Genomic DNA, 23,415 nt, shown 5'->3' with positions numbered 1-23,415 from the left:
TTTCATAAAGAGCAAAGCTTTCCACAATACTAGTGTCCTACAAGTGCAATCAGTGGATTGCCGTCAGGTGCTTCTTGCAGCCCAACCCCCGTTGCTTCAACTGAGTCCGACCGAGTCTGTGCTGGATGTTTCGAAAAAAAAATGCTGGCCCAACCCACAGCGGCCCTCGAGGACCCCTGTTGCAGACTCTCCAAGCCAGTCCAAGTCTTTTTCTGGACCTATTGTAAACGTTGGCCATCAAAATGCAGACTTTTGACCATTTTGACTCATTTAAGAGCACCTTTGTTGAATGATATTTTACCCATTTCATTATATGCAGCGGTGTATGATGACACTAAAGGCTTTTGATTTGATGTAAAGGCATAGCATCCCATCAAACTAAGCTTTCATTTCAAACTATTCCACAAAATGTAGGTTTTCATAAAGAGCAAGCTTTCCACAATACTAGTGTCCTACAAGTGCAATCAGTGGATCAGCGTCAGGTGCTTCTCTTGCCCAACCCCCGTTGCTTCAACTGAGTCCGTCCGAGTCTGTGCTGGATGTTTCGAAAAAAAAATGCTGGCCCAACCCACAGCGGCCCTCGAGGACCCCTGTTGCAGACTCTCCAAGCCAGTCCAAGTCTTTTTCTGGACCTATTGTAAACGTTGGCCATCAAAATGCAGACTTTTGACCATTTTGACTCATTTAAGAGCACCTTTGTTGAATGATATTTCACCCATTTCATTATATGCAGCGCTGTATGATGCATACCTGTCAACCTCTGCCGATAACTGCCCTTATAAATGATTATGATTCCCCTTACAAACCCCCAAAAAACCTTACAAACACCGTACGAGGTATTATGATGACACTAAAGGCTTTTCATTTGATGTAAAGGCATAGAATCCCATAAAACTAAGCTTTCATTTCAAACTATTCCACAAAATGTAGGTTTTCATAAAGAGCAAAGCTTTCCACAATACTAGTGTCCTACAAGTGCAATCAGTGGATCGGCGTCAGGTGCTTCTTGCAGCCCAACCCCCGTTGCTTCAACTGAGTCCGACCGAGTCTGTGCTGGATGTTTCGGAACAAAATGCTGGCCCAACCCACAGCGGCCCTCGAGGACCCCTGTTGCAGACTCTCCAAGCCAGTCCAAGTCTTTTTCTGGACCTATTTTAAACGTTGGCCATCAAAATGCAGACTTTTGACCATTTTGACTCATTTAAGAGCACTTTTGTTGAATGATATTTTACCCATTTCATTATATGCAGCGGTGTATGATGACACTAAAGGCTTTTCATTTGATGTAAAGGCATAGAATCCCATAAAACTAAGCTTTCATTTCAAACTATTCCACAAAATGTAGGTTTTCATAAAGAGCAAAGCTTTCCACAATACTAGTGTCCTACAAGTGCAATCAGTGGATTGCCGTCAGGTGCTTCTTGCAGCCCAACCCCCGTTGCTTCAACTGAGTCCGTCCGAGTCTGTGCTGGATGTTTCGAAAAAAAAATGCTGGCCCAACCCACAGCGGCCCTCGAGGACCCCTGTTGCAGACTCTCCAAGCCAGTCCAAGTCTTTTTCTGGACCTATTGTAAACGTTGGCCATCAAAATGCAGACTTTTGACCATTTTGACTCATTTAAGAGCACTTTTGTTGAATGATATTTTACCCATTTCATTATATGCAGCGGTGTATGATGACACTAAAGGCTTTTGATTTGATGTAAAGGCATAGCATCCCATCAAAATAAGCTTTCATTTCAAACTATTCCACTAAATGTAGGTTTTCATAAAGAGCAAAGCTTTCCACAATACTAGTGTCCTACAAGTGCAATCAGTGGATTGCCGTCAGGTGCTTCTCTTGCCCAACCCCCGTTGCTTCTACAAACCCTTTGCCCACCCCCCAGCTAATTGGTGACGGCGAGGAGGTGATCGTTACGATCCGTCCCAAAAAATGGCAAATGAAAAAGCACTATGTAAACGCTAAACGATTATCCCCCGACTTAAACCCAGCCGGGAAGAAAAATATCATGGAACATTTCAGGATGAATACTTTTAGAGTGACCTCTTACAAAAAAAACAACAACAATCGCCTCCGCCAAGGACCTTTTTCAATTTAACTTTACGTGACAGATCTCCAATCCATACATATTGCGGACATACGGTTAAATAAATGGTCAGGGAAAAATGTATGATGACGCAGAAATTATTTTTTTTACCTTGACGGAGACACTGGCGGCGATTGTTAAACAACTTTAAAAATGTTTCAAGGGAAAAAAAGCCTTACTATACAGTGTGCTTGTTTTCTGGGAGTTTCCACTGTTTGTAAATCCATCTGGCAGTTTTAGCCAGCGGCGATGACAGATTTTAGCTTCTGGATGCCACAAATTAGTCATAATGGTTGGACTCTAGTCATTTTCTCTTCCTAAAAATCCAAAAGTTAATATGTATTTGACTATTTGACTGCGGTTTCAAAGTAAACCATCACACACACACACACATACACACACACACGCGCGCACAGACCCGCGCACACAGACGCGCGTGCGCACAGACACACGCGCGCACAGACACACGCGCGCACAGACACAGACACGCGCACAGACACAGATACGCGTGTAATGGTTTACTTTGAAACCACAGTCAAATAGTCAAGTACATATTGACTTTTGGCTTTTAAGGACAAGAATATATATATATATATATATATATATATATATATATATATATATATATATATATATATATATATATATATATATATATATACATATATATATGTATATATATATATATATATATATATATATATATATGTATATATGTATATATGTATATATATATATATATATATATATATATATATATATATATATATGTATATATATATATGTATATATATATATATGTATATATATATATATGTATATATATATATATATATATATATATATATATATATATATATATAAATATAAATGGGTTCAATAAAACTGAATACAGCAGTTTCAAATTAAACCATTACACACACACAGACACACACACATATATATATATATATATATATATATATTTATATATATATATATATATATATATATATATATATATATATATATATATAATGGTTTATACTGTATTCAGTTTTATTGATTTGAGAATACACATCTCTTTGGTAGCTATACAAAATAGCTCTGGTCCATCTTATGGTGCCGATATAATTCCGTTTTTCAAAATAAATCATTCATTGATTCAATAGTTTTCCGCACCGCTTTACTTCGCAGGGGTTGCAGGGATGCTGGAGCCTATCACGGCCAACTATGGCTTGCCAGCCAATCACAGGGCACAGAGACGAAAACACGCTGATTAACTTCAAATGACTTCAGGTGGTGGGGCTAGGCACACTGTATCTCAGACCTATTGCACGCCAGTCAGGTATAACAATAATTATAACATTTATTTTAATGTCTTACGAGTTAGTTGCTTGTTATAATGAACAAGTGTGCGTTTATTTTGATGTCTTACGAGTTACTTACTTGTTATAGTGAACAAGTGTGCCTTTAGTTTGAGCTGAAGATCGCCATGTTGAGCTCCGCTAAGCAAGCATGGGTTAAGGTTAAACCTCAAGCTTAAATTTTAATGTTATTTTGCTAAATTATGTATTGGGCAAGTATTCATAAGAACCGAGCGGTGTTCTTAACGCGGTGGTTATTGTTACGGGATTCCAACTGTCTTTTTTTGTGTGGAAATATCATGCTAATGAGCGATTAGCACGAGGCTAGCGCTAGCCGCGAATGGCTAATCGCTACGCTAGCAGGGAGTCCACGTAGTGCTTCTAACTGTACTTTATTGTGGATGCTAAATGAGCGTTAGTTAAGCTAATGTTCATACTCCTATGATTTTGTTTGTAAAAATACACTTATTTGTCGGTGCGAATGGGCTCAAAGTTTTGGTTAATGATGTTAAATGCAAATGTGATTGATTGACACACATTGTATGGCATGCACTTGTTGTAGTGTATGTACACGATGGAATTAAGGCTATAAATGTTTGTTTAGAAAGCAGACTAAACTCTGTCCCTGTGTGGCTTTTTTAAGTTGACGGACATCTTCCTGGACAGCGGCTTGAGTTCTAAAAGGCCTGGGGCCACCTGGTCTGACTGCACCACGCCGGCCTGGCTCAGTACCTCCGGGACACTAAAGTGAAGTTCAACCTGGACGGCATGGATGGACGGACAGCATGGACGGACGGACGGCATGGACGGACGGACGGCATGGATGGACGGACGGCAGGGACGGACGGCATGGATGGACGGCAGATTTATGGATACTTCTTCACAGTGGAGTTTTGGACACTTTTTCTCCCCAGTGGAGTTTTGGACACTTTTTCTCCCCAGTGGAGTTTTGGACACTTTTTCTCCCCAGTGGAGTTTTGGACACTTTTTCTCCCCAGTGGAGTTTTGGACACTTTTTCTCCCCAGTGGAGTTTTGGACACTTTTTCTCCCCAGTGGAGTTTTGGACACTTTTTCTCCCCAGTGGAGTTTTGGACACTTTTTCTCCCCAGTGGAGTTTTGGACACTTTTTCTCCCCAGTGGAGTTTTGGACACTTTTTCTCCCCGGTGGAGTTTTGGACACTTTTTTACCCGTGGATTTATGGACACTTTTTTACCGGTGGACTTTTGGACACTTTTTTACCGGTGCAGGTAAGTATTTTGGTCTTTGAGTTTTGATTTGTGGACACTTTTCTCCCTAGTGGAGTTTTGGACACTTTTCTCCCTAGTGGAGTTTTGGACACTTTTCTCCCCAGTGGAGTTTTGGACACTTTTTGGACACTTTTCTCCCCAGTGGAGTTTTGGACACTTTTTGGACACTTTTCTCCCCAGTGGAGTTTTGGACACTTTTTGGACACTTTTCTCCCCAGTGGAGTTTTGGACACTTTTCTCCCCAGTGGAGTTTTGGACACTTTTTGGACACTTTTCTCCCCAGTGGAGTTTTGGACACTTTTTGGACACTTTTCTCCCCAGTGGAGTTTTGGACACTTTTTGGACACTTTTCTCCCCAGTGGAGTTTTGGACACTTTTTGGACACTTTTCTCCCCAGTGGAGTTTTGGACACTTTTTGGACACTTTTACCCGTGGACGTTTGGACACTTTTTTTACCCGTGGACGTTTGGACACTTTTTTTACCCGTGGACGTTTGGACACTTTTTTTACCCGTGGACGTTTGGACACTTTTTTTACCCGTGGACGTTTGGACACTTTTTTACCCGTGGACTTTTGGACACTTTTTTACCCGTGGACTTTTGGACACTTTTTTACCCGTGGACTTTTGGACACTTTTTTACCCGTGGATTTATGGACACTTTTTTACCGGTGGACTTTTGGACACTTTTTTACCGGTGCAGGTAAGTATTTTGGTCTTTTGAGTTTTGATTTGTGGATACTTTTCTCCCTAGTGGAGTTTTGGACACTTTTTGGACACTTTTCTCCCCAGTGGAGTTTTGGACACTTTTTCTCCTCAGTGGAATTTTGGACACTTTTTTACCCGTGGATTTATGGACACTTTTTTACCGGTGCAGGTAAGTATTTTGGTCTTTGAGTTTTGATTTGTGGACACTTTTCTCCCTAGTGGAGTTTTGGACACTTTTCTCCCCAGTGGAGTTTTGGACACTTTTTGGACACTTTTCTCCCCAGTGGAGTTTTGGACACTTTTTGGACACTTTTCTCCCCAGTGGAGTTTTGGACACTTTTTGGACACTTTTCTCCCCAGTGGAGTTTTGGACACTTTTTTACCCATGGACGTTTGGACACTTTTTTACCCGTGGACTTTTGGACACTTTTTTACCCGTGGACTTTTGGACACTTTTTTACCCGTGGACTTTTGGACACTTTTTTACCCGTGGATTTATGGACACTTTTTTACCGGTGGACTTTTGGACACTTTTTTACCGGTGCAGGTAAGTATTTTGGTCTTTTGAGTTTTGATTTGTGGACACTTTTCTCCCTAGTGGAGTTTTGGACACTTTTCTCCCCAGTGGAGTTTTGGACACTTTTTGGACACTTTTCTCCCCAGTGGAGTTTTGGACACTTTTCTCCCCAGTGGAGTTTTGAACACTTTTTGGACACTTTTCTCCCCAGTGGAGTTTTGGACACTTTTCTCCCCGCAGGTTTTTGGACACTTTTCTCCCTAGTGGAGTTTTGGACACTTTTTTTTTTACCCATGGATTTATGGACACTTTTCTCCCCAGTGGAGGTTTGGACGCTTTTCTCCCTAGTGGAGTTTTGGACACTTTTCTCCCCTGCTGAGTTTTGGGGACGGACGGCAGGGACGGACGGCAGGGACGGACGGACGGCACGGACGGACGGACGGCACGGACGGACGGCACGGACGGACAGAGGGATCAAGGTGAGTGCAAAATTCAGCACACCTTGCTAAAAAATGTAATTAATTTATTGGAAAAATTTCAAAGACTTGAACCTTTTTTTCCCCCGTGGACTTTTGGGCATGAACGGACGGCAAAGATGGACGGCAAGGACGGACGGCAGGGACGGACGGACGGCAGGGACGGACGGACGGCAGGGACGGACGGCACGGACGGACGGACGGCACGGACGGACGGCACGGACGGACAGAGGGATCAAGGTGAGTGCAAAATTCAGCACACCTTGCTAAAAAATGTAATTAATTTATTGGAAAAATTTCAAAGACTTGAACCTTTTTTTCCCCCGTGGACTTTTGGGCATGAACGGACGGCAAAGATGGACGGCAAGGACGGACGGCAGGGACGGACGGACGGCAGGGACGGACGGACGGCAGGGACGGACGGCACGGACGGACGGACGGCACGGACGGACGGCACGGACGGACAGAGGGATCAAGGTGAGTGCAAAATTCAGCACACCTTGCTAAAAAATGTAATTAATTTATTGGAAAAATTTCAAAGACTTGAACCTTTTTTTCCCCCGTGGACTTTTGGGCATGAACGGACGGCAAAGATGGACGGCAGGGACGGACGGACGGCAGGGACGGACGGACGGCAGGGACGGACGGACGGCAGGGACGGACGGACGGCAGGGACGGACGGACGGCAGGGACGGACGGACGGCAGGGACGGACGGACGGCAGGGACGGACGGACGGCAGGGACGGACGGACGGCACAGACGGACAGAGGGATCAAGATGAGTGCAAAATTCAGCACACCTTGCTAAAAAATGTAATTAATTTATTGGAAAAATTTCAAAGACTTGAACCTTTTTTTCCCCCGTGGACTTTTGGGCATGAACGGACGGCAAAGATGGACGGCAAGGACGGACGGCAGGGACGGACGGACGGCAGGGACGGACGGCACGGACGGACGGCACGGACGGACGGCACGGACGGACGGCACGGACGGACGGCACGGACGGACGGCACGGACGGACAGAGGGATCAAGGTGAGTGCAAAATTCAGCACACCTTGCTAAAAAAATGTAATTAATTTATTGGAAAAATTTCAAAGACTTGGACCTTTTTTTCCCCCGTGGACTTTTGGGCATGAACGGACGGCAAAGATGGACGGCAAGGACGGACGGCAGGGACGGACGGACGGCAAGGACGGACGGCAGGGACGGACGGACGGCAAGGACGGACGGCAGGGACGGACGGACGGCAAGGACGGACGGCAGGGACGGACGGACGGCAGGGACGGACGCCAGGGACGGACGGCAGGGACGGACGGCAGGGACAGACGGAGGGATCAAGGTGAGTGCAAAATTCAACACACTTTGCCAAAAAAAAAATGTTGGAAAATGTTCAAAGACTTGAACTTTTTTTCTCCTCTGCGGACTTTTGGGTATGGACGGACGGCAGGGACGGACGGCAGGGACAGACAGAGGGATCAAGGTGAGTGCAAAATTCAGCACACTTTGCAAAAAAAATTCCTTAAATTATTGGAAATTTCCAAAGGCTATAACTGTTCCCCCCCCCCCCCCCCCCCCCCCCCGCGGACTTTTGGGCGTGGACGGAGGGCACGGACTGATGGACGACAGGGACAGAGACAACTGCGGTGAGTCGGCCACGCCCGCCGGCCCGTGCCGTCGTCCTATCGCAAGCCGAGCCCATTCCACCCGTGTTTGCTCTCTTTCAGCGTGCTTCACGGGTACGTGTAAACTAGGAGTCTTGAGCCCCTGTCGTTGGTGTTAGTGACTGGCGGCCATCTTACGACAGACACTCTGAATTGGCTCAATTCTTCAAACGTTTTGGTTGGATGGAGGTAAGTGATCCAAGATGGCGGCGCGGGTGGATGCAGCTGGCTCTTGCTCTCCAGTTTGGTGTTTTGTTTCCTCAGTCTTGTCGTTGGTTGCTAATCTGCCAGGCAAACCTTTTCTACAGTCGCCAGGATTTGGTTGCTCTCGGGAGGAGATGCCATAAATCCATCAGAGCAGATTGCCAACGAACCTGCCGCATGTCCCCGAGGACATCTCGAGACGACCAATTTCGTCATACGCTGCTGTGTATGATGACAATTAGGCTTTTGATGATTCGATGATGATGATCAAGCCCATGTCTGAACAGTTAGCAATCCCTCATTTTCTGTTGCTTTGGGGATATTTTTGCGCCACTTCCTCTTGATTTTGAGGGAATTGATCGCATCACTCACGTTAAAAAAAAGATAGGGTTGTTGGAAAAAATATGATAGAAAATAATTCAAATTCACAAGACGGGGAAGACGTGCTGGCGGCTGTCATGGAGTTCTGTGCGCATCGGTCGCGCCATGCAGGCAAGCCCCGCCCCCCCAGGGATGGAATTTGGTCGTCCTTCCGCTTAATCGGGTCTTTGCTTTCAGCTGGACGAGAGCGGGAAGTCGCTCTTCACCGTTCTGTGGGGGGACGTGGCCGCTGAATTGAGGAAGGTGAAGAACTGCGTCATCTGTTACGGTGGGTAGCCACAAGAGATTTGGCCGGCTTTTGGTCGGGGGAAAAAAGGCTTTTCTCTGTCCATGAATCGTTAGGCTTTTTTTTTCTCTAAAAAATGACAATGTATACATAGTCATTTTTTTGGAAAGAAGGCTTACAATAGATGGTCGTTTTTTTTTTTTTTTTTTAAAGCCTTATACATTGTTTTTGTTTTAAAGCCTTACAAAAAAGCCTTAAAAATGACCATGTATAGTAAAGCTTTATTCTTAAAAAAATATATAGTATATATAGTAAGGCTTTTTTTTCCTAAAAAATAACATAATATAGTAAGGCTTTAAAAAAAAAAACGACATAGTATAGTAAGGCTTTTTTTCTTTAAAAAAAGACAAACTATGGTAAGGCTTTTTTCTTAAAAAACGACATAGTATAGTAAGGCTTTTTTTCCTAAAAAAGGACATAGCATAGTAAGGCGTTTTCCCCCTAAAAACGACATAGTATAGTAAGGCTTTTTTTCTTAAAAAAACGACAGTATAGTAAGGCTTTTTTTTTTAAATTAAAAAACGACATATTTTAGTAAGGCTTTAAAAAAAGACAGATAGTAAGGCTTTTTTTTTAAATTAAAAAACAACAGATAGTAAGGCTTTTTTAAATTAAAAAACGACAGATACTAAGGCTTTTTAAATTAAAAAATGACAGATAGTAAGGCTTTTTTTAATCAAAAAACGACATAGTATAGTAAGGCTTTTTTCTTTTAAAAACGACTTAGTATAGTAAGGCTTTTTTTCTTAAAAAACAACATAGTATAGTAAGGCGTTTTTATTAAAAAAACGACAGTATAGTCAAGCTTTTTCTTAAAAAACAACATAGGCTATTTTTTCTTAAAAAAACGACAAAGTATAGTAAGGCTTTTTTTCTTAAAAAAACGACATAGTATAATAAGGCTTTTTTAATTAAAAAAACGACATAGTATAGTAAGGCTTTTTTTCCTTAAAAAACGACAGTATAGTAAGGCTTTTTTTCCTAAAAACGACATAGTATAGTTAGGCTTTTTTTTCTTAAAAAACGACATAGTATAGTAAGGCTTTTTTTCTTAAAAAACGACATAGTATAGTAAGGCTTTTTTTTTAAAACGACATAGTATAGTAAGGCTTTTTTTCTTAAAAAACAACATTCTATAGTAAGGCTTATTTACTTAAAAAACGACAGTTTAGTAAGGCTTTTTTTCTTTAAAAAATGACAGAATAGTTAGGCTTTTTTTAAATTAAAAAACGACATAGTATAGTAAGGCTTTAAAAAAAACGACAGATAGTAAGGCTTTTTTAAAATTAAAAAACGACATAGTATAGTAAGGCTTTTTCCCTAAAAAACAACATAATATAGTAAGGCTTTTTTCTTAAAAAACGACATAGTATACTAAGGCTTTTTTTCCTAAAAAACGACATAGTATAGTAAGGCTATTTTTCCCCCAAAAAACAACATAGGATAGTAGGCTTTTATTCCTAAAAAAATGACATAGTATAGTAAGGCTTTTTTTCTTAAAAAACGACATAGTATAGTAAGGCTTTTTTTCCTTAAAAACGACATAGTATAGTAAGGCTTTTTTTCCTAAAAAAAACGACATAGTATAGCAAGGCTTTTTCCCTAAAAAACAACATAATATAGTAAGGTTTTTTTTCTTAAAAAACGACATAGTATAGTAAGGCTTTTTCCTCCTAAAAAACGACATAGTATAGTAAGGCTTTTTCCTCCTAAAAAACGACATAGTATAGTAAGGCTGTTTTTCCTAAAAACGACATAGTATAGTAAGGCTGTTTTTCTTAAAAAACGACATAGTATAGTAAGGCTTTTTTCCTAAAAAACGACATAGTATAGTAAGGCTTTTTTTCCTTAAAAACGACATAGTATAGTAAGGCTTTTTTTCCTAAAAAAAACGACATAGTATAGTAAGGCTTTTTCCCTAAAAAACAACATAATATAGTAAGTTTTTTTTTCTTAAAAAACGACATAGTATAGTAAGGCTTTTTCCTCCTAAAAAACGACATAGTATAGTAAGGCTGTTTTTCCTAAAAACGACATAGTATAGTAAGGCTTTTTTTCTTAAAAAACGACATAGTATAGTAAGGCTTTTTTCCTAAAAAACGACATAGTATAGTAAGGCTTTTTTTTCCTTAAAAACGACATAGTATAGTAAGGCTTTTTTTCCTAAAAAAACGACATAGTATAGTAAGGCTTTTTCCCTAAAAAACAACATAATATAGTAAGTTTTTTTTTTCTTAAAAAACGACATAGTATAGTAAGGCTTTTTCCTCCTAAAAAACGACATAGTATAGTAAGGCTGTTTTTCCTAAAAACGACATAGTATAGTAAGGCTTTTTTTCTTAAAAAACGACATAGTATAGTAAGGCTTTTTTCCTAAAAAACGACATAGTATAGTAAGGCTTTTTTTTCCTTAAAAACGACATAGTATAGTAAGGCTTTTTTTCCTAAAAAAAACGACATAGTATAGTAAGGCTTTTTCCCTAAAAAACAACATAATATAGTAAGTTTTTTTTTCTTAAAAAACGACATAGTATAGTAAGGCTTTTTCCTCCTAAAAAACGACATAGTATAGTAAGGCTGTTTTTCCTAAAAACGACATAGTATAGTAAGGCTTTTTTTCTTACAAAACGACATAGTATAGTAAGGCTATTTTTCCCTCAAAAAAACAACATAGGATAGTAGGCTTTTTTTCCTAAAAAAATGACTTAGTATAGTAAGGCTTTTTTTCTTAAAAAACGACATAGTATAGTAAGGCTTTTTTTCCTTAAAAACGACATAGTATAGTAAGGCTTTTTTTCCTAAAAAAAAACGACATAGTATAGTAAGGCTTTTTCCCTAAAAAACAACATAATATAGTAAGGTTTTTTTTCTTAAAAAACGACATAGTATAGTAAGGCTTTTTCCTCCTAAAAAACGACATAGTATAGTAAGGCTGTTTTTCCTAAAAACGACATAGTATATTAAGGCTTTTTTTCCTAAAAAACGACATAGTATAGTAAGGCTTTTTTTCTTAAAAAACGACACAGTATAGTAAGGCTATTTTTCCTAAAAAACGACATAGTATAGTAAGGCTTTTTTTTTTTAAATTAAAAAACGACATAGTATAGTAAGGCTATTTTTCCTAAAAAACGACATAGTATAGTAAGGCTTTTTTTCCCCTAAAAAACGACATAGTATAGTAAGGCTTTTTTTTTTTAAATTAAAAAACGACATAGTATAGGAAGGCTTTTTTTTTTTAAATTAAAAAACGACATAGTATAGGAAGGCTTTTTTTCTTTAAACGACATAGTATAGTAAGGCTTTTTCTTTAAAAAAATGACCATGTATAGTAAGGCTTTTTTTTTTTAAATGACCATGTATAGTAAGCCTCCATCTCATTTTCTGAACCGCTTCATCCTCATTAGGCTAGCGGGGGATGCTGGAGCCAATCCAAGCTGTCTCCAGGCCAGAGGCGGCGGACATCCTGAATCGGTGGCCAGACGATCTTAGGGTACAAGGAGATGGACAACCACGCACACTGTATAGTAAGTCTTTTTTCCTTAAAAACAACATAGTATAGTAAGGCTTTTTTTCTTTAAAAAACAACATAGTATCGTAAGGCTTTTTTTCTTTAAAAAACAACATAGTATCGTAAGGCTTTTTTTCTTTAAAAAACGACATAGTATAGTAAGGCTTTTTTTCTTAAAAAACGACATAATAATAATAATAATAATAATCGGACATAGGCCCTGTCGTCATTATCACAACACAAAAAGCCTACTTGTCATCATATAGTGAGCTTTTTTTTCTTAAACGACATAATATAGTAAGGCTTTTCCCCCTAAAAAACGACATAGTATAGTAGGGCTTTTTTTCTTAAAAAAAACGACATAGTATAGTAAGGCTTTTTTTCCTAAAAAACGACATAGTATAGTAAGGCTTTTTTTCTTAAAAAACGACATAGTATAGTAAGGCTTTTTTTTAAAAACGATATACTATAGTAGGGCTTTTTTTCTTAAAAAACGACATAGTATAGTAAGGCTTTTTCTTTTAAAAAAAGACATGGTATAGTAAGGCTTTTTTCTTTAAAAAATGATCTTTCTGACAGGATGGAGTAGTTTTGGGACCAGCTTGTGGATGAAGCGCTGCCCCGACCGGTCGCCTTTGTATTGACTCGGTATGTGATGTCTTGCCTTGTTGCAGCGATCCTAGTGCGTGTGCATAGCCACATCCCCTTACAAAATAGTTTTTCGAATGAAACATTTTTTTTTAATAAATCAAAGTCAAGGTCACATAATAGAACAAGAGATACTTTGCTGTCAACTTTTATTTTTTCAGATGAGTGACAACGGCAAAAATGGATGACTTGTGGGATGGACAGTCTTCCAACGAAAATTTTCCCAAAGGAAAGCGAGAGTGAGGACACCTGAAGACAAAAAAAGTAAGTTTAAAAGAGACATTTATGTTGCTGTGCAGAAAATATTTCTTTTCTTTTCTTTTGTTTTTCTTAGACTCACTTGCGGATGTTGATTTCACCAAGGGGCTGATGCGGGAAGAATTCCAACTTTCTTTTAAAATGCCAGAATTGTCAAGAGTGTAAGACCTTTTGGCCCACTAAATAAGATTTGAGTATAGTCACACATTCTTAACCATTTTGTGACTTTTGTCTTGCAGGACTTAACTGGACCTTAAAGCTGCCCAAAAAAGACGCAGGATTTCTTCATTTTGACCCAAAAATGAGGTATAATGCCTACTTGCATGGATTGAATCCCACATCCTTCAAGTTTTCACTCTTCAGCTCAAACGGATACTTGGCATCAATAGCAGAGCACCAACTTACCATACAAAAGGTAATGGGTTGGATTCCCCGCCTCCTCCAACTTGTCACTTTTCCAGTCAAATAAAAACTGAGTGGGCAGGACTGTACATTTTAAGGAGATGGCTTATACACTTAGTTAAATGAGTCAAGCGCCCCCTCAGCGCAAAGACTTAGCCGGTCGAAGTTTAGTGGGTGTGTGGGTGGGCCCCTTGGCGCACACAGTAGAGTATGCGCCTACCGCCGAATGGATGCTGGTTCGCCTCCCGCAGACGTACTCTTGGTGCCTCTCCCCGCCTTCGGCGGGGAGAGACACCTGCGACATAAGACAAATTACCTTTTACTAAAATAAACTTTAAAAATTAAATTTTACATTTAAACATTACATCAAAATTAGTTAAAAGAATTGGCTTAAAAAACAATAGACAAGAAAACTTTTATTGTACAGGACCCTGCTGAGTACGGAGGCGGCTTACACACTTAGCCAAAATCACTCCAGCACCCTCTTACCGAAAAGACTTGGCCGGTCGAACTTTAGTGGGTGTGTGGGTGGGCCCCTTGGCGCACACAGTAGAGTATGCGCCTACCACCGAGTGGAAGCTGGTTCGCGTCCCGCAGACGTACTCTTGGTGCCTCTCCCGCCTTCGGCGGGAGAGACACCTGCGACATAAGATAAATTACCTTTTACTAAAAAACCTAAAAAATAAATTTTACATTTAATCATTACATCCAGATTTGTTAAAATACTTAGCCTAAAAAATCAAAACACTTAGCCAAATTACGACCATGCTGAGTGAGGGAGGTGGCTTGCACACTTAGTCAAATGAGTCGAGTTCCCTCTTACCGAAAATACTTGGCCGGTCGAAGTTTAGTGGGTGTGTACTCAGCCAGTTGAAGTTTAGTGGGATGGTGGGAGGCACCTTTAGCACACACAGTAGAGCACATGCCTACCGTCGAATGGAAGCTGGTTCGCTCCCCACCTGCGACAAAAGACTCATTTCCTTTTACTAAAAAAAAATTTCTAAATTAAATTTTCCATTTAAACATTACATCAAAATTAGTTAAAAGAACTGGCCTTTAAAAACAGAAGACACTGGCTATTAGCTAGAATTTCAAAAAAGCCACCCAAACTTTTATTGGTTGCCATTCCCACCACAACCGCCGGCTGTCGAAGAACCGCATGGTGGCGTTGTTCTGCCAGTCGCCCTCGTCCACATCCACGTATGCCGAATGACGGGGACACACCTCAAACCCACGGCTGTCACGGGGTGAGGCAAGCAGGACTTGACTTGTCGATCGGTCGGCTGCACCCGTTCTCCTCTTCCACGTTGTCCAATGCATCTGTCATGACACAAAGACAATTATTTCTCAACAGGGAAAAAACCCTTTGTATACTATGTCGTTTTTTAGGGAAAAAAAGCCTTACTATACCATGTTGTTTTTAAGGAATAAAGACTTACTATACAGTGCGTGGTTGTCCGTCTCCTTGTACCCTAAGATCGTCTGGCCACCGATTCAGGATGTCCCCTGCCTCTGGCCTGGAGACAAATGGGATTGGCTCCAGCATCCCCCGCTACCCTAATGAGGATAAAGCAGTTCAGAAAATGAGATAAGGCTTACTATACATGGTCATTTTTTTTTAAAGCCTTACTATACTATGTCGTTTTTTTTAGGAAAAAAAGCCTTACTATACTATGTCGTTTTTTTAGGGAAAAAGCCTTACTATACTATGTCGTTTTTTAGGGAAAAAACCCTTTGTATACTATGTCGTTTTTTAAGGAAAAAAAAGCCTTACTATACTATGTCGTTTTTTAGGGAAAAAACCCTTTGTATACTATGTCGTTTTTTAAGAAAAAAAACCTTACTATACTATGTCGTTTTTTAGGAAAAAAGCCTTACTATACCATGTCGTTTTTAAGGAAAAAAGACTTACTATGCAGTGCGTGGTTGTCCGTCTCCTTGTACCCTAAGATCGTCTGGCCACCGATTCAGGATGTCCCCCGCCGCTGGCCTGGAGACAAATTGGATTGGCTCCAGCATCCCCCGCTACCCTAATGAGGATAAAGCAGTTCAGAAAATGAGATGAGGCTTACTATACATGGTCATTTTTTTTAAACGCCTTACTATACTATGTCGTTTTTTTTTTGGGAAAAAAGCCTTACTATACTATGTCGTTTTTTAAGAAAAAAAGCCTTACTATACTATGTCATTTTTTTTAGGAAAAAAAGCCTTACTATACTATGTCGTTTTTTAGGGAAAAAACCCTTTGTATACTATGTCGTTTTTTAAGAAAAAAAATGCCTTACTATACTATGTCGTTTTTTAAGAAAAAAGACTTACTATACTATGTCATTTTTTAAGAAAAAAGCCTTACTATACTATGTCGTTTTTTTAGGGGGAAAAAACTTACGTCTTCAGGTGCTCACTCGTAACGAAAACCACCTCCGCCTGCAGGGGGCCCGTTGACGGTCATCACAGCCGGGTCCTGGTCACATTTGTTCCGCCACTGGTCCTACAAGGGCAGAAAATATTGGACAAATGTCAATTTTTACTGTTTAAATTTACATTAGGTGTAAAAAATGAGGAAAAATATATAAAAAGATAAAGTGCAACAGTAAAGATATGTGGATTTTGAGATTTCAACAATTTAATTCGCTGTATTACATACAAATAAATATAAGACCTATGGGGAGACATTTTTAAACAGCATCAACATTCCACAAGATGGCGCCCTTATCGCTTCACCACAGCACAAAACAGCAAACAGGTGAGTTTAGGGAATACATAATAGAAGAAAAAGGCTATGTGAACATTTTAAACGGCCACTTCCTCTCCTTCCATGAAAATATTGTCTTAAGCGTAATGTTTTGGCTCCAGACACTTGCACTCGGGGGTTTTCCTGGCGCTGGGGGGGGGTCGGGGCTGTCTCTGAAAAACAGACTAGCCAGCAGGCCGCATGAACATGTCCTCCCACTGAGTGTTTGCTTGGGGGTAAAGGTCTGATTGTGCCCCCCCCCCCCTGAAAATGTCTTAATAAATGCAGGCCACCATTGTTTAAGCTGTGTTTGTTTGCATAGCTGCAGCTTATCGACATGTTTTCGTTAACGTTTTTCACAGAAACGTTTGTAGCGTTTGTTTCTCTAACGTTGTATTTGTTGAATGTGATGGAAACATCACGGGAAATGGATCCATTAAATTCTATTAAAAGCCATTTCAGATCCAACTGGTTATTCTTTTCACGGTTAGTGTTAAAAGAGGGGGGGGGGGGGGGAACAATACATTGTTATAAATATGGATAAATATCAAGTATGGAAATGTTTTTTTTTTAAATCGAGATAATTTAGAAAAATTATGGCATCCTAACTACTGGTTATTCTACATAGATAAGAAAAAAGTATTTTTTTTTTTTAAATGAAAATCTACTAGTACATGGCAAAAAACAAAAATATAAAAAATATGCAATACAATTCTAAACAAAATATGTTTTTTTCTCACTTTGCTAAAGCATGAGTACTCTGTTCATGAGATATATATTTTTAAAATCGTAAAAATTGGCCTCCATTTTGTTTTTAATGTAATCCAGGGGTGTCAGACTCGGGTTGGTTCGCGGGCCGCGTTAACGTCAACTCCATTTCATGTGGGCCGGACCATTTTAGATATAATATATATATATATTTTTTAATAAATGGATTAAAAGAACTGGATTAAAATCCCTGAATATTCAGTTTTTATAGATCTCAAACAATGTTTATTTTAGCATTTTTTATATATTTTTAGATTTTACAAAATGATTTTTGAACTAAAAACACAGAAAAAATGGATTAAAAAATTACAATGATTGATTTAAAAGGGGGAAAATCAGGAAATTTAATATACATCTATACTCTTCATTTTAATTTGATCCTAAAACAGAAAGTCGGCACTCATGATTTACTTTCCCGGGCCACACAAAATGATGTGGCGGGCCAGATTTGGCCCCCGGGCCGCCACTTTGACACACGAGATGAAATCATTACGGTAATCCAGTTTTCTTTTCTATTTTCTGAGCAATGCTGACATGGCCATAGTGAGCAACAAAGGATCACTGCCAGTCAGTCGTAGAAACTGAATTGGACACCCATCGCCGCCGCCGCTCACTTAAACGAGCGACACTTAAACAGATCGCTAACCTGTCAGTCAATCAGAGTCACGCGGCACGCAGCCAATACAAAGGTCGTGCTGTCATAACGCTAGCCTTCAGGGGGTCAGAGGTCAGGGTCATCGAAGTGGCGAGAAGGGGTCGCGCCCCCTTTTCGTCATCCCTGCCGTCAGGTCACTCCCAACAGATGGCGGGCGGCCATGATAGAAAGCTGGCGACTTTCACATAAAGGCAACAATTGTGTTGACGTTAGCACGCCGCTCGCTCGCTCGCTCGCTCGAAGATCTTGTGATCATCTTGTGATTGCCTTTTCATTTGTCATTCATCTGTAAAAGCTGAAGGCAAAAGGCTGTCCCAATTTACCCAAAACCGTGGCGCTTTCACTGGGTGAAAGTTGTGGATTTTTTTATTTTAAGGTGGGGCGGGATCACTGTTATTATCCTTCATGGTTAAATTCACTAACCGTAGCGTAAACATGCACTCATTTGAACCAATTTGAAAGAAAAACACACCCCAAAAAAACAAAAGACAGGACTATACATTGATACAAAGAGATACGAATGATCCAAAAGGATATAGTAAAAAAAAAAAAGATACAGTAGAGCATAATATAGTATAGTATAGTACAGGGCAGTAAATTATATATATATAGTACATTAGATTTGAGTATATTACAGTGTATTATAAAATGGCTGCCACCGCCAGCCCTGCCATTTATTTCTTGATGTTTTTCTACATATTAGACAGAAAATGAAGTTGTTTCTTTTTCATTTATGAAACAAGATTCTTTGTACGAAGATACACAGAATAAAGGTTTTGTCATCCCATTAAGTACGGCGCCACCCTGAGGTCGAAAGTCCCCCATCTGGAATAGTCATTGACTCCAAAAGGTCGAGTGGCACAATGGCACACGCGTGAGCTTCACTAAAAGAGCGCGTCACGATGGATGCGTTAAAGGTGGCGGTCATGCTTATCGCTAACATAACTGATTTAAAGTGCTTCCCCAGATGTCTTCATGGCTCAATAAGATCATTTTTCGGAATCATCAAAGCACTCTGGCGCGCAAATGTGATTGGCTGCCATGAGTATTTCAAATTCTTAAGTCTGATAAGCCGTGTATTAAACGTAGCATCTTTCAAATTCTCGATGTAGTCTAACCTGTCCATTTTGATGGCAGCGAGCGGACGTCCCATCTAAATTGGACTAGGAAACCTGGCAGCGAATGATGATACGATCACGAAATACACATAAAAAAACAAAAGTCAAGCTATTAGCTCGGTAGTCAGCACGCTTGACTTCCATAGCGATTTAGAACGGGAGCGCAATCACATCATCATCATCCTCGGACTAGTCATACATTTGTACTTTTTAGTCGTTTAATGTCAAAAACATTGCAAATGGTTGATTTTTAAATCGTACTTGGTAGTTAGTTAACCTTAATAGTTCTTAGATTTTTTTTTTGCGACGGCTGTCAGTATTTTAGCACAAAAGTCAACAGTTTTGCGTGCATTGTAATTTATCCATTTCACTTCCATCTATCGGTGTAACTTACGCTAACCCAAACATTAACCGCAACTCTATCCCGCCTCAAAGCGTGGCCCGACCTTTAACCCTGGCCATTCCTCTTGAGGTCTGACCCCACCTCATTTATTGCACCAAAGATTCCATCACTTGCAAAAAAAATTCACAGCGGTGGCACTTCTTCGGTGGTTTTTTTCTTTTCTTTTCGCCGCTCCTGACAAAGTGCGACACTTTCAAAGGTAACGGGAGAAAAGTCGAGGAAACGCCCCGCGGCAACAGTTTGGGGGCCGGCAGATGGCGGGGCCGGCCGAGGGCCCCCCCGAGGGCCCCGAGGCAACGCAACACCCTGGGACCCGGATATCTAATCGGGCCCGTGGAGTCGCTCGCCTGCTGCTGGGGCCGCTCGCCACGTTATCTCATCTAGCCGACCTATTGTGGGTTCCCTCCTGTTGGGTGATAATGACGACCGAGGGAGGAGGGGGGGATCATGGGAACCTGGGCGTAATCCATCGCCGCGTACCGTGTATCGCATTTCATCGGTGGAGAGCTTTCCGTGCGCTTTGATTTGGAGGCGGCTCGCCGTTGTTTTTGCGTGGGAGGTTGGGCTTCGGGGTGACAATTGCCGAGCTAACGGTTACACTTTGGGGTATTTCAGCAAGAAAATTTGTTTTTTTTTTTGCGTACTGCATCTCTTTTGTTTAGTTTAATTACTAGTTGAATCACTGTTTTTGCTGGTCTTTTTTCAAGAAATTCAATCGTTTTATCGGAAAATGGTTAATAAATGTTGTTAGGAAATTGCTACGATGCAAACACTGAAATAGAGTAGTATTTTTTTGTTTTGATCAAATAATTCACTGTTTTGAGCTAAGGACAAATGATTGTTATTGTTTTTTTGGGGGGCGGATAAACTGTAGTAAAATATACCGGCGTTAGAGGGTTAGCATGCGGGCTAGCTGCCAAAGTTAACATTGGGATGGAAACCAAAACAAGCCTCAATAGTGCAGATAAAAATGCCGGTTTTAATTTTCAGAAGTACTATTCGAACGGATTGGCTGCTAATGCTAATAAGGCAACATACGCATTTTCTCTGCAAAACAAAGTCAAATCATTACTTTCTTTGGGACGGTAAAATTAAAAAATAAATCCATCCTTTTTATTCTAACTCCAATCTTCTAAAAACGACGTGATCGAATGGGGACATCCCTAACGCACATTATGCTCTAGCTGGCATTTAGTATTATCTTTTGACTTAGTTCCTTAAGCACCTCTTCCTGGCTGCTGTCTAGTTTGTATTTCACGTGCCTTTGTTGGCGGCTAACAAAGGAGAGGAAGCGAATGGAGACGACGACAATGATGGACAAAAAGGACCGTCTTCCTGTTTTGCCACAAAGAACAAAGAGATGAAATGGAAAGGAACAAATCTAATCACTGTCACTTTAAGGCCTTTCAAGTCTCACCACTCGCTGACCACAAATGCACAAACTCGCCACCACAACTTAACCCCGCCCTTCCAAATGGCGCCCAAAAATGACCCCTGACCTAACCCCGGTGGACTCCAGGGGTGCTTACGGGTAACCCTTAGTGTGCCATTGCAAGCCAAACGATCACGTCCGTGTCAAACAAGGAGATAACGGCCATTCCCGAACATTCCAGAAAGAAGAAAAAACAAATCATAAATTCTTATAGCAAGTCATACGAGTTCATCTTATCTGAAGGCCAGATAACAATCTTTTGAAGCTGGACATAATGGTGAAGCCGTTAGTGGGGGGAAAAAAGGGGGTTTTCCAACCAAAAAAACAACAACATGTTTTTACTTTTCAAATATAACTGAAGATGGCATGCACAAGAAGCTTGAGTTTAGCCTGGATTACGTAGCACTTCTCAGCTAAAACGCTAGGCGGAGATAGCAACTTAAAAAGTCTCTCAATGAGCTCAATCAAAGTAGGAAAATTTAGCCGATTTAACCAGCCGTTCGGCCACGTAAACAGGAGAGCGGAGTCAACTTCCTGTGCTGACACGGCTGCACGCGCTTCCTGTGGCAGCATCACGTTGCACGCCGGCTGGCCTCTCTGTCCAAGCCCCGATCGTCTGCAAAGTCCTCGTGTTACTGTCACGCTTCTATTTTGGTCACAGACGCTACAACACGTCTTCATTTAGACAGATGTAAACAATGCGGCTGTTATTTTTTTGCTTGTCGATAATATATTTTCCATTTATGGCATATTTCATATGTCCAGTAGCCGGGACACAATGACAACAACAATAACAACGGCGCCCGGCCTCAGACTTCTTCGAAACGGGTGGAAAAAAATGACACTTGAGGCCATAATTGAAGATGTTCTCAGAGAGAGGGACAAAGAGATAACGTGAGAGTTTTGGGAAGCGGCGACCGGTCCCACCCAGGAAGCCGTGCAGCTGGAGGTCAAAGTTGCCTGGCTCGCTTCATAGTCACTATTTGTCCTCCTATTATTCCAGTCAACGCCAACACACTGAAAAGATCTTGACCTTGGAGCCAGTCCACACGCTCTTCTCAGAAAGTCAAGCTGCAGCAAGCCATTTCCAATAAATTGTTCAGACGTTATAACTCAAAAGTCCCACTATAACGAATTTTTACGCCCCAGATTAAACAATACGATCTTGTATGGCTCTTGGTAGTTTACGACAACAACCTAAGTCAGGAAATCTGGCAGATGGAGTGTGAGTCGATGGAAAACAGTAGTGGAGACTTGTTGTTTTTATCAGGCGATACGTCGGAATAGTGCAATCTGTCCATTTCAGTACAGTAATTGAATGCGGTAGTTAAATTGACAAAAACTAACACAATGTACTACTACAAACAAGAACATCCAAAGATTGTCTTTCAATCTCTTCCCATCCCAGGACACTATTTGTACCTAACTGATTAAATTACTAGCATACAAAAGTAGCCACACGTAACCGCTAACCCTGCACGAATACCACACAAATAGCTTCACCTATACATTTAGCTGCATTTTCTTTCTTTCCCAATGAAGGATAAAAGGTGAAATGCAACGTTAGCGCAGTAGCATTAGCAGCCAAGATCCCTTTGCTTGATGTGTGGAGCCCAAACAATTGGGGCTTGGCGTGGATGGCCCCGGGGCAAAGCCATCTGCCGCCGCAGAAAAGACAGCCAGAGAGTCCCATTGTGAGACCGCTATTGTGGAATGCCGCGCCAGATTGACCAAAGTCGCTGCGATTCCTTTAGAACGGGAAACTCCCACCCCCACGCCGTCTGAGCATGACCACCACGAGGCGGGAAAAGACCCCTCGAAAACTGTGTGGCGGAAAAAACACCACTGTCTACATTTTTGAACTAAATGTCATCATTTGCGGTGAATAAAGTTGACTATTTTGTGGCATAAAATGAGTTCCAAATAAGTTGGAAAATGATCCTAAGTTGGAAGCCTGACCTCTGACCCTCCCAGCAGGTGCTTGCGGAGACCCGCAAAGCTCTTGTGAGCGAATCAGGGGCTCATAGTCTCGAGGAGCGGGGGGCTGGCAGACGGGGCAGATGTTGTGTGCAAAACCACCCTGGGGGGAAAGTGTGCCGCCACCGTGGGAAGGGGTCACGGCAAAAGGGGGCATCGACATGGAGCCGGCAGGTCGCCATGACGACAGGCTGCATCACCAAGCCGCCCGCCGCCCTTTAGTAAGAGCCTGTTTGGTCACGCGAGAACGCATTAGATTCACCTCATAATTTCATGAGCCTAACGGGAAATACCGCTATGTAAAACCTGTTTGAAACGTAAAGGAATGTCTTTTATACAAACAAAAGGGTGATTTTTGCATTAGTTCAGATAATGACACCCAATGAGTCAGTAAGTTCCAAACGCTTTGCAAACGAATAGAAGGACAAATGCAAATTAGCCAAAGCACGAATTCAAATCGCCACAACATAAATGCAAATTCCAAAACAACAAGAAGCCCAGGGGCCACAACACAAAATCCAATTACCCACAATGCAAACACAAGTTGCCTGAAGCACGAATGCAAATAGCAACAACAAAAATTTTAAAAGACCACCCCGG

The 23,415-nt window shown here is 40.9% G+C and overlaps 1 protein-coding gene and 1 long non-coding RNA gene across 11 annotated transcripts in view; one reads left to right on the top strand and one right to left on the bottom strand.

The window, feature by feature from the left end:
* Nucleotides 1–3,151: 3,151 nt before the first annotated feature.
* On the top strand, nt 3,152–15,176 carry LOC144088101 (uncharacterized). 10 transcript variants are annotated; one of them, XM_077618336.1, is made up of 18 exons: nt 3,152–3,413; nt 4,076–4,584; nt 4,848–5,092; nt 5,156–6,383; nt 6,500–6,620; nt 6,685–6,857; nt 7,274–7,412; nt 7,530–7,719; nt 7,828–7,860; nt 8,007–8,023; nt 8,105–8,230; nt 8,306–8,737; nt 8,804–8,894; nt 12,317–12,436; nt 13,000–13,068; nt 13,230–13,332; nt 13,403–13,487; nt 13,566–15,176. In XM_077618336.1, exons 2-4 carry the CDS (start codon nt 4,201–4,203, stop codon nt 5,574–5,576), a joined length of 1,050 nt encoding a protein of 349 aa, XP_077474462.1. In that variant the 5' UTR covers nt 3,152–3,413; nt 4,076–4,200; the 3' UTR covers nt 5,577–6,383; nt 6,500–6,620; nt 6,685–6,857; nt 7,274–7,412; nt 7,530–7,719; nt 7,828–7,860; nt 8,007–8,023; nt 8,105–8,230; nt 8,306–8,737; nt 8,804–8,894; nt 12,317–12,436; nt 13,000–13,068; nt 13,230–13,332; nt 13,403–13,487; nt 13,566–15,176. The 10 variants fall into 10 exon arrangements, with proteins under 10 accessions (XP_077474462.1, XP_077474469.1, XP_077474468.1 ...); XM_077618343.1 differs by lacking the exons at nt 3,152–3,413; nt 4,076–4,584; nt 4,848–5,092 and having other exon boundaries at nt 5,210–6,383; nt 6,737–6,857; XM_077618342.1 differs by lacking the exons at nt 3,152–3,413; nt 4,076–4,584; nt 4,848–5,092 and having other exon boundaries at nt 5,210–6,383; nt 6,737–6,857; nt 7,503–7,719; nt 8,350–8,737.
* LOC144088103 (uncharacterized) overlaps nt 14,132–23,415 on the bottom strand; it is an 18,922-nt gene continuing 9,638 nt past the window's right edge. Inside the window, exons 6-9 of the long non-coding RNA XR_013304810.1 lie at nt 16,118–16,219; nt 15,641–15,758; nt 15,168–15,285; nt 14,132–15,048 (exon numbers count right to left, since the gene is read on the bottom strand). This is a non-coding gene — a long non-coding RNA (uncharacterized LOC144088103). The remainder of the gene's footprint in view (nt 15,049–15,167; nt 15,286–15,640; nt 15,759–16,117; nt 16,220–23,415) is intronic.

The sequence above is a fragment of the Stigmatopora argus genome, chromosome 14 (genome assembly GCF_051989625.1).
Source record: "Stigmatopora argus isolate UIUO_Sarg chromosome 14, RoL_Sarg_1.0, whole genome shotgun sequence".
In the NCBI taxonomy this organism is placed as follows: Eukaryota; Metazoa; Chordata; class Actinopteri; order Syngnathiformes; family Syngnathidae; genus Stigmatopora; species Stigmatopora argus.
Note: the sequence above shows the minus strand (reverse complement) of the source record. Positions and strands in the feature narration are given on the sequence as shown.